Source organism: Lepidochelys kempii, chromosome 3 (assembly GCF_965140285.1).
Source record: "Lepidochelys kempii isolate rLepKem1 chromosome 3, rLepKem1.hap1, whole genome shotgun sequence".
Classification (NCBI taxonomy): Eukaryota; Metazoa; Chordata; order Testudines; family Cheloniidae; genus Lepidochelys; species Lepidochelys kempii.
The window spans coordinates 135,994,631-136,007,643 of record NC_136382.1 but is presented as its reverse complement, the minus strand read 5'-3'; the positions used below and the strand labels follow the sequence as shown (position 1 = coordinate 136,007,643).

Genomic DNA, 13,013 nt, shown 5'->3' with positions numbered 1-13,013 from the left:
ACATTGCCCTTTGTGTGCCTCTGTTCCCCTGGGCATCTGACTTTGCCAAGGGTGCAAAAGTGAGTTGCTCTCTCCATATAGAATTTTGCTATATTGTGTCCTTTCCCCCCCTCTCTACTGGCTTTTGTGTTCTTCATTGTGACATAGACATATTTAGATTTATGATGAGTGAATCCCAAAAGGTTCAGAGGTTCAACTTTAATAAACAGGCAAACATTCACATGTCACGCTGCTGTGACTTAAACTTTATGAGGCTGTCTGAGATCTTCCTTCAAGCCCCCTCCTTCTCTGTGACCTTCTAAGGTTCCCATGGCCTGCCCCTCTGAAAACAATTTTCCTTCTCAACAGGCCTCAGTTCCATCCTTCCCAGTGATCAGCCCCCTCATTCTATTCTGTATCCTTTTTTCCCTGCAACTACTGTATTGTGTTCTACATAGTGACATAGACATATGATAACACCCATTGTTTCATGTTCTCTATGTATATAAATCTCCCCACTGTATTTTCCACTGAATGCATCCCATGAAGTAAGCTGTAGCTCAGGAAAGCTTATGCTCAAATAAATTGATTAGTCTCTACGGTGCCACAAGTCCTCCTTTTCTTTTTGCGAATACAGACTAACACGGTTGCTACTCTGAAACCAGACATATACTATGGTCACTTTATCTTTTGATGATCTAGTATCTCATATAAACTGAACTGCCTGATCTAAACTCCAAAGTTAAGAAAGAAAAACTGTACAAGAAAATGAGTTCTCTCTCTCCTTTCCCACATGTACAGGTGTGTGTGTACATATGTATTTGTTGTATATATATTTTTCCACATAAGAATGGAAATAGGGAGAAAAGGAATGTTTTACAATTTCTTCTCTCTTTTGGGAAATGTACTATCTACTTTTATTCTGAGTTTGCTGCTGCTCTCCACATGAGCACTACATCCGGTTGTTGGAATCTGTTGTATTATCAACAGTCAGGGAACTTTGGTTTTCTTAAGAGAATTACGGCATCAACATGAGAGTAGGAGGGAACGCATTAAGGAGTTCTGCTTCATTCTCTAAACTTACACACAAAAAAAAACCCCTCCAATTCAACTGCAAGAAAAAGAGATGTTATTGGTCGGGTGAGTTATGGCACAATGTGGCTGGGATGGGAGTGTGGGGGGGGGTACTTTGAGTTGCTGCGGTCGGGGATGGGGTTAGCAGGGGAAAAACTCAGGCTGATGGATTTGATTTAATTTATTTAATTTACTGGTACGAAAGAGACTTACTGATGGGGTCGGGATGCAGTGAGGGGTGGGGGAGCCCTTCCCCTCTAATTGTGATTGGCTGGTTTTCTCTGAGCTGCCTTGTTCATTGGTTGGCTCCTCAGCCCCGCAGGAGCCCCCCTCTCCCCTCCCCACCCCAGCCCTGGCTGGGTTTAAATCTTTGGGGGCTTCAGAGTTCCGCCGCCCGCGCTGGAGCTGCTGCCGCGCGCTGTGCAGGGAGGCGCCGGGCGAGGAGAGCATGTTCCCCGGGCGGAGCTGGGGATGGGCGCTGCTGTGGGTGCTGCTGGGGCTGGCCGTGCCCGGGGGCTGCCGGCCCCGCGGGGGGCTGCTCTTCCCCTTCGGCGCGGAGCGGGGTGACGCGGAGCTGGAGCCCGGGGACGACGTGAGCTCCCCGGCCCTGGAGCTCCGCACCCCGCTGCGCTTCTACGGCTCCAGAGTCCGCTCCCTCTACGTGAGTGCGGGGCTGGCGGGCGGGGGCTGCCGCGAGTCACCGGGCTGGGGCGCGGCAGATAACTAACCGGGTTGCTGCCGGGCCGCTCGGGTTCAGCGCGTAGAAGATCCCCCCGTTTCCCTCCTCTCCAGCCGAGCGCTGCTGCGCCCCGGGATAAGGCGCTGTACAATGGGCGACGTGGGGAGGTCTCCGAGCTGGAAGACTTTGGCTAACCACAGACCCAATGAAAAGCAGATGCCCCCCCCCCCCCACGCCCGCCTTTCTCGGCTGGGTAGCTCCCTCCCTGAAAGTGCTCTTGTTGCCTGGATTTCCGGGGGGTTTGTTCCACTACAGGGCGTAGGCTGAACGCAAAACTTACCAATGCAGATCGGAACTCTCCGAGCCAGATCCTCAGCAGGTGTAAATTCAGTTACTTCGGTGGAACTGGGCTGCTGTACATCAGAGAGGATCTAGCCTAGTGATTTTCAACTTTCTTTTTTCATTTGTGGGCCCCTGAAAAATTCAAATGGAGGTGCAGACCCCTTTGGAAATCTTAGTCTGCTGACACAGACTCCGGGCACAGGTTGAAATCTAGCCCACTGTCTCCCCTAGGGTTGGACTTTTGAGTTAATTTGTTCCCTTAGGCAAGAACAGACTATCTTCTCCCCAGGAGTAGTGGTTTGAAAAGGGAGACAAGGTTGATGTTTTTGTTGCACTGGATTCTAAGATGACTATCAATTTTTCTTCACATACCAGGGGATTTTAAAAATATAGCCCCAAATAAGTGACCAGTGTGAATTCCTTGGTGGATTGCCTTGTATGGCTGGCTGTCTTGCTAGTGAAAGGAAAGAGTTGATGCTTTATATGGCGATTGTTGCTGGTGTGTTGCTTAAGTTGCATTAGCACCTTGACTCAAAACTATATCACTTGGCTGAAGATTGGCATACATTTATTATATGTTTGTCATAAAATCTTAATTTACAGGGTCATAAGGCTTTATTTTGTATCAGGTTTCTGATCAACCCACTGCTAAATACAGTAGCTCTGTCTGTATTACCAAGTCTGTATTGGGAGGCCATGGATATGCGGTCTGCAGGGGGAAAAGGCACATAACAGCTTAGCCAGAGTGTGTACAGATTTTGAAATACTAGCTGTTCTCCTGGAGCTAAGAAATATCACTTTCATACTGTATGTGTTGTGTGAGCTGCAAAATTAGAGCAAAAAATATCTAACCAAAAACTGACAAATTCAAGACTGATATATCTGTGCTTAAATTGTGTTCTGACCCCCTCCACTTCACCCCTTATCCCTTGGGAACTCTCAGCATGATGTTAACTGCTAAGAGAACTGCTAGGGTGGTGGGGTACGTGCATGCATACTATCTAGAATATCTTAATATCTATGTATGACTTGAATCACACTATCTAGAATATCTTAATATCTATGTATGACTTGAATCACGTGCTAATTCAGACAGCTATTAACACAAGACAGTGAAAGTGGGATGTATCAGTATTTTTGTTGAAAATGAACTATATAGGTATTAAAAGTGCTGGAAAAAGTGATGTATAGCCGTAGAAACTAGAACCTGAGCTGGAATTTCAGGTGGGCATAAATATCTAATTCTGAGTTCCTTTAAAGGGAGAGGAGAACTCACACACTTTTTATTTTAAAAAAAAAAAGAAAAGGAGTACTTGTGGCACCTTAGAGACTTTTCCCCTGCATGCCTGCTGGTAATAGCTCACCTTTCCTGATCACTCTCCTTACAGTGTGTATGGTAACACCCATTGTTTCATGTTCTCTGTGTATATAAATCTCCCCACTGTATTTTCCACTGAATGCATCTGATGCTGTAGTTCAAGAAAGCTTATGCTCAAATAAATTTGTTAGTCTCTAAGGTGCCACAAGTACTCCTTTTCCATTTAAGAGCTAGTAAGTTTCAAATAATCTGAAACATTCAATTATGCATTTTTATCAGTAACTTCAAGACTTGCACAGGCCTTTTGTAAATGAAATTTTTATAGTGTATGATATTTCAGCACAGCGTTTGTTTGTTTTATCTCCTTTTAATAATGACCAGGCAAGTGTCCACACTGATTCTCTTAAATTTTATCACCTGCTTTATTTTTATAGTTTTATATGTGGTATTCTTTCCATGGCTGCAGACTCTGCAGATAAGTGGTATTTGAATGGCTTTTTTCCTTTCTCTGTGGCAGGACCAAGGGGATAGCTTGTTAATAATAATATTTATTTGTATTATTGTAGTGCCTAAGTGCCCTATTATGCAGCAGGACCCTGTTGTGCTAGGCAAACACAAAACAAAAAGGCAGTCCTTTCTCCAAAGAGCTTGCAATCTAGGTCTAAGACAAAAGACAGCTGATGGGTACAGACAGATAGGGCAGTACAAGAAAACAACGAGACAATATTGGTTACCATATTAGACAGTGGTGCAGTAATGGTGCTTGAAGGTTTTCTTAAGTGAATTCTAATCTGTACCTTCAGTTGTTGTTTGCTGTTTGTATTCTGGTAGCATCCACAGTGTTCTCGTAACTTTCTGCCCATAGGAACATTATAAGTCAGTGTTTTCCAGGAAGAACCTATGGTCAGAGGTACTTGTTCAGTGTAAAGTGTGAGGCCACTAAGTGGAGTGGGGGTTATTTGGACTGCAGCATCACCAATATACTGATGACAATCAGTCCTGTGCTCCTTTGCATGAGATCTGTGGGGTGCAATCTTTCAGTTTTTTTCTATGTTGAACTTGCTGTGACTATTTCACACTTTTATTGGCATGCCGAGTGAAGACTGATACTGATATCCATGTGTTAATATGGCAGCAGAACCTGGCCTAGACCATTGCTTAATGATTGTCTTTTTTCCTGAGATCTTATCAGAGATCTGATGCATTTTAAAAGTCGACCAGACATACTACACTGCCTTTAACACATGTTAACCTGGTTCAGTTAAAGCTGAACCTTCTAAAATCACACTTTGTGTGCTGTATAGGCATGCTTAGTAACTTAACGTTCCAGTGAACTTGAATATCTTTTCAGGTGCACACTGAATGAGGCAGACCCTCACAAGAGCCATTATACATTGAATTAGTTTAATTATCTGGCATTTTGTCCATCGTACCAGCCAGAATGATTATTTGGAATAAAAAAAAAATATTCTGGAATAGAGTCCCCACTTGAAGGAATTTTACCAAAAGTGTTTTATACTTTTTCTATTAAATTACATATACAATATTACTCTTGAGAAACAGAATTTACAAAAAGTACTGCTATTTGATAAATATATTAACTGATAATATACTAATTTATAGAATCCCCAAAATAATTTTTTTAATACTTTAAAAATTCTTGGGTCAGTTTAGGTTGTTGTGATGAAATGTGCATTTCTTTATACTTGATAAGAAACGCTTTCCACATTATTCTTAACTTTTGGGTGCTTTATTTTTGCAATCTTAATGTTTATTAATGTAGGTTTCATTAAATGTAATTCTGTATATATATTCTAACAGTTGAGATAAAAAGAGGTGCTTGAACTAATAGTCCATAGGCATTTCAGTGAAGGACCTTCTAATCTAGAACTAAATCTTAGCTCCACCCCTTTTTGCTCTGACCATCAGTTTGACAGGACACAGTGTAACAGTTATGTATTTGTATAGTGGATATCACCTGAGGAATGATTTAGAGAGGTCTGAGGTTATTTCCTTTTGGAAAGGAGTCTTTTAACTAAACTTGATTTAATTTGTTTTATTACATTTGTAAACTTGTTTAATTTATACTTTTAAATTTTGGCCTTGTTCATGTTAGAAAGTTTTGTTGCTTTAACTGTACCAGCACTCAGTTATGCAAACAAACAACCTTATTTGTCAAAAGCTAATTTTTACCCAGAAAGTGTCATGTCCCCACAATGTCTGGTAATTACACTCCAAAAAACAAACAAACTTGTACCATGTACTTGTTTGAAAATTTGATTTTACAAAAGTATTCAGTGTCATTTTTCTACCCCGCTCACTGCTGCTCTATTTGACTAATTGAGATAGAGCTGTATATAGTGTGTCTGGTATGTTTTACTACAAACCATAAATGTAACTTGACAATGTGTAATCCAGCAGTTTAAAATGCTAAAAAAAATCTGCCACCACTTCCTGTCATTTTAAATAGAGTAATACCCTAAAAGGCCAAAAAAAACCCAACCCAAAACCTGTACAGCTGTTACTGTCTTTAGACAACACAAAACTTCAGCTTTTTTGTCTTTTTTTAAAAATAAAAATATTTCTTTATTAAACTGTAATATATATATCTCAATTTTTGGGCTTTCACTTAGTTGTATCAACATTAATAAAAATGTGTATTTATATGAGTTTAAAGGGACATGGTAAAGTTAAATAATACTTTAAAAAAACAAATTTCCTTATGTATGTTAATAAAATGCATTAATTCTTAAATTTTGAAATTTAAAAAACAACTTTTCACTACTTATGATGAGTGCTTATTCTGTGCACTTGACTCACTTTATACCAGGAATCCAGACTGCTTGGTTTCTAATATTTGTTTTTCAGTGTTTCAATAGTCTGGTTCTTTTGCAGTAGAACAATAGTACAATGCTATGAAGTGAGCTGTAGCTCACAAAAGCTTATGCTCAAATAAATTGGTTAGTCTGTAAGGTGCCACTAGTACTCCTTTTCTTAGTACAAAGCTTGGTTGCATATAATGCAGGGTAATGTTTAAATCTGAACAGAACATCTCCTTTGAAAAACAAAACATGAAGATATGCAATTGTTTTTTGAGAAACCAACAAAATTACTTGACAGCAACCCACTCTGGGGAGCTATTGCCACAGAACGTCTCTTCCTCTTCTGCCACTAAGAGCTGTGGGAAGGCAGAGGGGGTCGCGGGGCATCCTGGGTCCTGTCTCAATGCTCCATGATGCATTGCTTCACATCCCAGCAATCCCTGTGCTTCCGTCCACATTTGGCGCCATCTTTCAACCGTTTGTGTACTGTGGGCCCTGCCTCTTTGGGCTGCAGGAATGGATCCTGCACTGTTGACCAATATGCTGCTCGCTCTCACTAAAACGTCACGAGTGGCAGTGGAGTTATTCCTTAAACTACAAAAGCAAGAGGCATGCAACATTGATCTTGCCATGCGTAGTAGCTACGACACAAGATTGCTTGTGGCATTCACGGACGTGCTGACCACAGTGAAACGCCGCTTTTGGGCTCGGGAAACAAGCACTGAGTGGTGGGATCACATTGTCATGCACGTCTGGGATGACGAGCAGTGGCTGCAGAAGTTTTGGATGAGGAAAGCCACGTTCATGGGCCTGTGTGATGAGCTCACCCCAGCCCTGCGGCGCAAGGGCATGAAAATGAGAGCTGCCCTGTTGCTGGAGAAGCGCGTGGCAATTGCACCGTGGAAGCTGGCTACTCCAGACTGCTACCGATGGATTGCTAACCAGTTCCGAGTGGGAAAGTCAACCACTGGACTCATGTTGATGGAAGTGTGCAGGGCCATTAATCGCATCCTGCTCCGAAAGACTGTGACTCTGGGCAATGTGCGTGCCATTGTGGATGGCTTTGCACAAATGGGCTTCCCTACTGCGGAGGGGCGATAAATGGTACACATATTCCAATTCTGGCACCAGACAGCGATAGATGGCACCAAGTACATTAATCGCAAGGGGTATTTCTGAATGGTTCGCCAGGTGCTTGTGGATCACCATGGGCATTTCACGGACATTAATGCAGGCTGGTCCGGAAAGGTACATGATGCACATATCTTTTGGAACACTGGCCTGTGCAGGAAGCTGCAAGCAGGGACTTTCTTCCTGGACTAGAAGATGACCGTAAGGGAAGTTGAAATGCCCATTGTGATCCTGGGAGACCCCGCCTACCCCTTAATGCCCTGGCTTATGAAGCCATACACGGAGCAACTTGACAGCAGCAAGGAGCAGTTCAACAATAGGCTGAGCAAGTGCAGAATGATTGTTGAGTGTGCTTTTGGCCATTTAAAGGCCTGCTAGCACAGCCTCTATGGGAAGCTGGACCCGGCCGATAACAATATTCCAATGCTTATAGCCTATGCTCCATAGTATTTGTGAAGGGAAGGGTGAAAGCTTCACTTAGGCCTGGACCGCTGAGGCTCAGCGCCTGGAGGCTGAGTTTGAACAGCCAGAGACCAGGGATATTAGAGGGGTGCAGCGTGGGGCCATAAGGATCAGGGATGCCTTGAAGCAGCAATTTGAAGCTGAAAGCCACTAATATTTGTTGCTATGCTCGGGAGTGCTTGTAATGCTAGGAGGTGATTGGTGCAGATGATGCAATATGAAGGCTTAACATAATTGTCTATTGCTTTGCAGGACTCTGTTTGCTTTCAATTAATAGAATAAAAATTGCTTTCAAACCAACACAATTCTTTTATTGAAAAACAACTGGAGGAGAGAGGCAAACAACAACAACAAAAACATTGGTGAGGGGGATGGGAGAAGGGAACATCCCAGGACGAGGTGACGTCCCGGGACGGCTAAAGATTTATGTATGTCCAGGGATCATATCCAGCCTTCTCCTTTGGAGTACAATGCAGTGGGTACTGTACTTCAGCAGGGCCAAACTGCAGAGGGATGGGTGTTGAGTGTAGTGGGTAGTGGGAGTCCACAGTGCTAGACTGTGAGGGGGAGGAGTGGAATGCTGTGGGTATAGACTGGAGGCAGGAGGTTGATAAGAGTGTGTTGGCAGCGTCTGGGGAGAGCATGAGAAAGAGTTTTGCGACAGTGGCTGCAGGGACGGCAGGCACAGAACTGCTCGGTATGTTAGTATTGAGTGTCTAGTATCTGCTAGGTTTCAGAGTAACAGCCATGTTAGTCTGTATCCGCAAAAAGAAAAGGAGGACTTGTGGCACCTTAGAGACTAACCAGTTTATTTGAGCATAAGCTTTCGTGAGCTACAGCTCACTTTTCGGATGCATACTGTGGAAAATACAGATGTTTGTTTTTATGCACACAAATCATGAAAAAATGGGTGTTTATCACTACAAAAGGTTTTCTCTGCCTCCACCTCACTCTCCTGCTGGTAATAGCTTATGTAAAGTGATCACTCTCCTTATGATAATCAAGGTGGGCCATTTCCAGCACAAATCCACGTTTTCTCCCCCCCACACGCACCCCCCCAAACAAACCCACTCTCCTGTTGGTAATAGCTTATGTAAAGTGATCACTCTCCTTACAATGTGTATGATAATCAAGGTGGGCCATTTCCAGCACAAATCCAGGTTTTCTCCTCCCCCCCCCCCACACAAACCCACTCTCCTGTTGGTAATAGCTTATCTATTACCAACAGGAGAATGGGTTTGTGGGGGTGGGCGGGGAAGAAAACCCGCATTTGTGCTGGAAATGGCCCACCTTGATTATCATACACATTGTAAGGAGAGTGATCACTTTACATAAGCTATTACCAGCAGGAGAGTGGGGTGGGGGGAGAGAAAACTTTTTGTAGTGATAAACACCCATTTTTTCATGATTTGTGTGTATAAAAACAAACGTCTTCTGTATTTTCCACAGTATGCATCCGATGAAGTGAGCTGTAGCTCACGAAAGCTTATGCTCAAATAAATTGGTTAGTCTCTAAGATGCCACAAGTACTCCTGGAGTGTGTCTGCTTGGCGCGCCATAACATTTAAGAACCTCTCCATGGCTTCATTGTGGCACGCCGCATTCTCCTTTCAGTTCCTCTTCTCGCTGTCCCGCCACTCCTTCAATTCCTGCTTCTCAGCCGTGGAATACATCGTAACATTATGCAGAAAGTCCTCCCTAGTTCTTCTTGGCCACTTTCTAATTCTGCACAGCCATTCAGCCGCCGATAACAAAGAGGGAAGCTGGGCTCCCAAGGTCATCTCTGTGAAGTTTAAATGCAACATTTTACAGAAACAGTATTGTTTGCAACACACAGAACACTGATTCAGTGACTTAAAACACAGTCAGTACTCACACACCTGTCACTAACTGGCTGGCCCCAGGCAAGCACACATTAGCCATAAAATGGTGAGTAGCTGCAGGGGCAGAGTAAATCACTCTTCGTGGACCCTGCTGTACACTGGGCATGTGGCTCTTGGGGAAAGCCAGCATTATACGGGGGGCCCTGATAATCATTCCTGTCCCCACACTTTCCACAGGATGTGATCATTATGGAAGATATCTCGCTGCTGAGGGTGAGCAGGGAATCAAGGGAGGGTCTTCTCCAAGACTGTGGCTTCTGCCCTGGCCCCTATGCAGCTCGCCTGTGTGCAGCAATGGTGTGTGGTGTCTTCCCCACCCCACCCCACCCAGTGACGACACAGTGGTGCAGGAAAGTTACCGTTAATGGGGCAAGAAACAAAGCTGCTCTGCCAAAGAACCTGTGACAGCAGATTGCCCAGTATCTCCATGAGAGTTTCCTGGAGATCTCTGAGGCAGATTTCCACGAAGTGAGGGAGTCAATCAGCAGCCTGTTCCACTGCTCAGACTAGGCATGCGGTGGGAGACAAGCCTGCTTTCTGCAACCCTCCTGCCCCCAACACCTCGCTTCAGTGATTCCCAAAATCAAATCCACTTACCAGGGGCCTCCTCTCCTGTTTGCGCTTCGCCAACATCCACCTGCTGTGACTGGCTAGCCTTTTCTGGGGTAGAAAAGAGTTCCTGGCTACATGCATGTCTGACCTCTGAGTCATTCTCTGCCTCTGGGTCCCCCTCCCACTCCTCCTCCAGGATTTCTTCCTCTTGGCTCGATCCACTCTTGACTGACACATGAGCCACCAAAATAGCCACAGTGGTCTTCGCAGTGGAGTTGGGATTGCTGCCGAGTATTGTGTCCAGCTCTTTGTAGAACTAGCAGCTCGTGGGCGTTGCACCAGAGCGGCGGTTTGCCTCTCACGCCTTGTGGTAGGAATTCCACAGCTCCTTCACTTTGACCCTGCACTGCAGTGTGTCCCGATCATGATCCCTTTCTGTCATGCATCATGAAATCTGTCCATAGGTGGTATATCCGTACTGCTGGAGCACAGCTGGGACTGGACAGCCTCCTCTCCCCAAATTCCGATGCGGTCCAGCAGCTTGGCATTGCTCCAGGCGGGGGATCGCCTGGTGCGTGGAGCAGGCATGGCTGCCTGGAAAGATGCTCTGAGACCATTGCTCGCATCACCGAGCAAACAGGAAGGGGACTTTCAAAATTCCCAAGGAATTTACAGGGTGGGGATGATGGTTGGTCACCTAAGGGCAGGGCAGTAGAGTTCAAACCGATGACCAGATAGGCGATAACAGGCATTGTGGGACACCTCCCGGAGCCCAGTCGCAGCGCTGTAATCGACCACAGTGTCTACACGGGCATCACGGTGCTGTAGCCCCAGTATAGAAAGGTGTTGGGTGGGTTTTTTACAGCACTGCAGCTGTGCGGTTTCTGCGCACTGAGTGGCTTGGCACTGTGTAAACCTTGGGAGTTACAGCGCAGAAAGCTGCTTTACTGTGCAGAAACTTGCCAGTGTAGACAGGACCTACAGTTACAGCAATCTTGAATGTAAGGAAGGAACGTGAGGAATGGCTTGATTATGCCATTTGCACAAAGCCCTAAGCAGGGAAGTTGGGAGGAAGATCTATTGGCTGATCTGTTGGGGAAAGTTGCACAACATCTCTGCTCCTGCTGTGGGGGGCACATGATGATGCTGTTGATCCCTCACTTTCATCAGCCCCAAGCTCTCCTACAAGTGTATAATGTCATCCATACCATTGCTCCTGGGTCTTACAGTGTAGAAGTAGTGTGGTCCAGATTCTAAGATGGTGTCAATCTGAATAGCTCCATTGACATTAATGGAACTACACTAGTTTGCATTAGGTGAGAATCTGGCTCACTGGTTAGCCAACAAAGTAATTGTCCTAAGTATTTATTTATCCATTTTAAAATTCTAAGTTTGAGTATTTACTTCATTACTTTCATCCAGGGCTGGCCTTATGGGTGGGTGAGATGGGTGACTGCCTAGGGCACCATGGTCAGGGGGTACTGTGGTCAAGAGGCAAGGAGTGGGGTGGGCCTGGAGTGCAAGGCCACAGAAGGGAGCTTGGGGCAATGGGAGTGGGGAAGGCATCAGGCACCTGGGGAGGAAGTGGGGGCCAGCGGTGATGGCGGAACTAATGGGAAAGCAGCAGGAGTCTGGGAGGATGAGTAGGAGGTGGGGAGAGGCAGTGGGTGACGGGGCACCAAAATACAGGCTTGCCCAAGGTGCCATTTTCCCTAAAGCCAGCCCTGCTTCCGTATCTAGCAGCACTCTTATGTAAACATTTTTAATAGCATAATGGCTAGTATCTAGTCATCTAAGAGAATCCATACAAAAGACTGCTTGCACTGGGTTTTGATCTATAAAGATTGAGAGTTTTGGAGTTTGTGAGATGTGCTTATTTTGTATTGATTTGCCATAAGCAGAGGTGAATGTGGTAACCTGTGAAGTACAGCTGTTTGAAATCTCATCCTTCAGAGAGAAGAAAGTTCAGTTCTTAATGTACCTTATTGCTGAAACATGAGAAGCTAAAACCCCAAGATTCCTCCAAATAGATATAAAAAGTTGTTTTTGGGATTGTCCTACAGGTTGTTAAACTTGACTTATCTCATAAATACAAGCTTCAGCTTCACTGATATTAGGTATTTGAGAATCGGAAATGTTTCAGTGGGTTTGAAAATACTACAAAAGTGTGTAGACTTATGAAATAGCCATGTGAACAATACTTACTGCCCTGTCTAAATGATTTTACCCTTTCTATTAGGTGGCCACTAATGGGATCATTGCAGTGAATGAACCATCAAAAGAAGAAGAATACCTTGGTCAGTTTCCACTCAGTTTTGGAGCTATTGCTCCATTTTTGGCTGATCTGGACACTACAGATGGACGTGGGAAGGTGTTTTATAGAGAAGATTCATCCCCTGATGTCTTACAGCTTGCTGCAGACTATATCCAACGAGGTTTCCCTGAGGCCACTTTTGATCCAAGCAGTGTTGTCATTGTTACCTGGACGTTTGTGGCTCCTTACCATGTACGTGGAGAAGACCCCACTCTGGAAGGCAAGGTGAATATTAGACAGAGCTCTAAGATAGACCAAGTGCAACAGAAGTGTACCTCCATGGTCCATTGTTTTAAGTGTCAATTGTAATATTTCATACTTCAAAAACAAAATTATTTCAGTTTAAATACCTTACCACTTCGCTTTCTGTGCTTATCACAGCATTCACGAGAAGGAATTTTTTGGGAGGAGTTTCTCAGACGTATTTAAAAGATGTAAGCAGTTTGGCTTGTAGCAT

At 44.5% G+C, this 13,013-nt stretch overlaps 1 protein-coding gene across 1 annotated transcript in view; it reads left to right on the top strand.

Annotated features, from left to right (window-relative positions):
* Positions 1–1,439: 1,439 nt before the first annotated feature.
* The window catches only part of NID1 (nidogen 1), an 88,010-nt gene continuing 76,436 nt past the window's right edge, over positions 1,440–13,013 (top strand). Inside the window, exons 1-2 of the mRNA XM_073338168.2 lie at positions 1,440–1,714; positions 12,482–12,781. Of these exons, the coding sequence (XP_073194269.2) occupies positions 1,502–1,714; positions 12,482–12,781 (513 nt within the window). The 5' untranslated portion in view covers positions 1,440–1,501. The remainder of the gene's footprint in view (positions 1,715–12,481; positions 12,782–13,013) is intronic.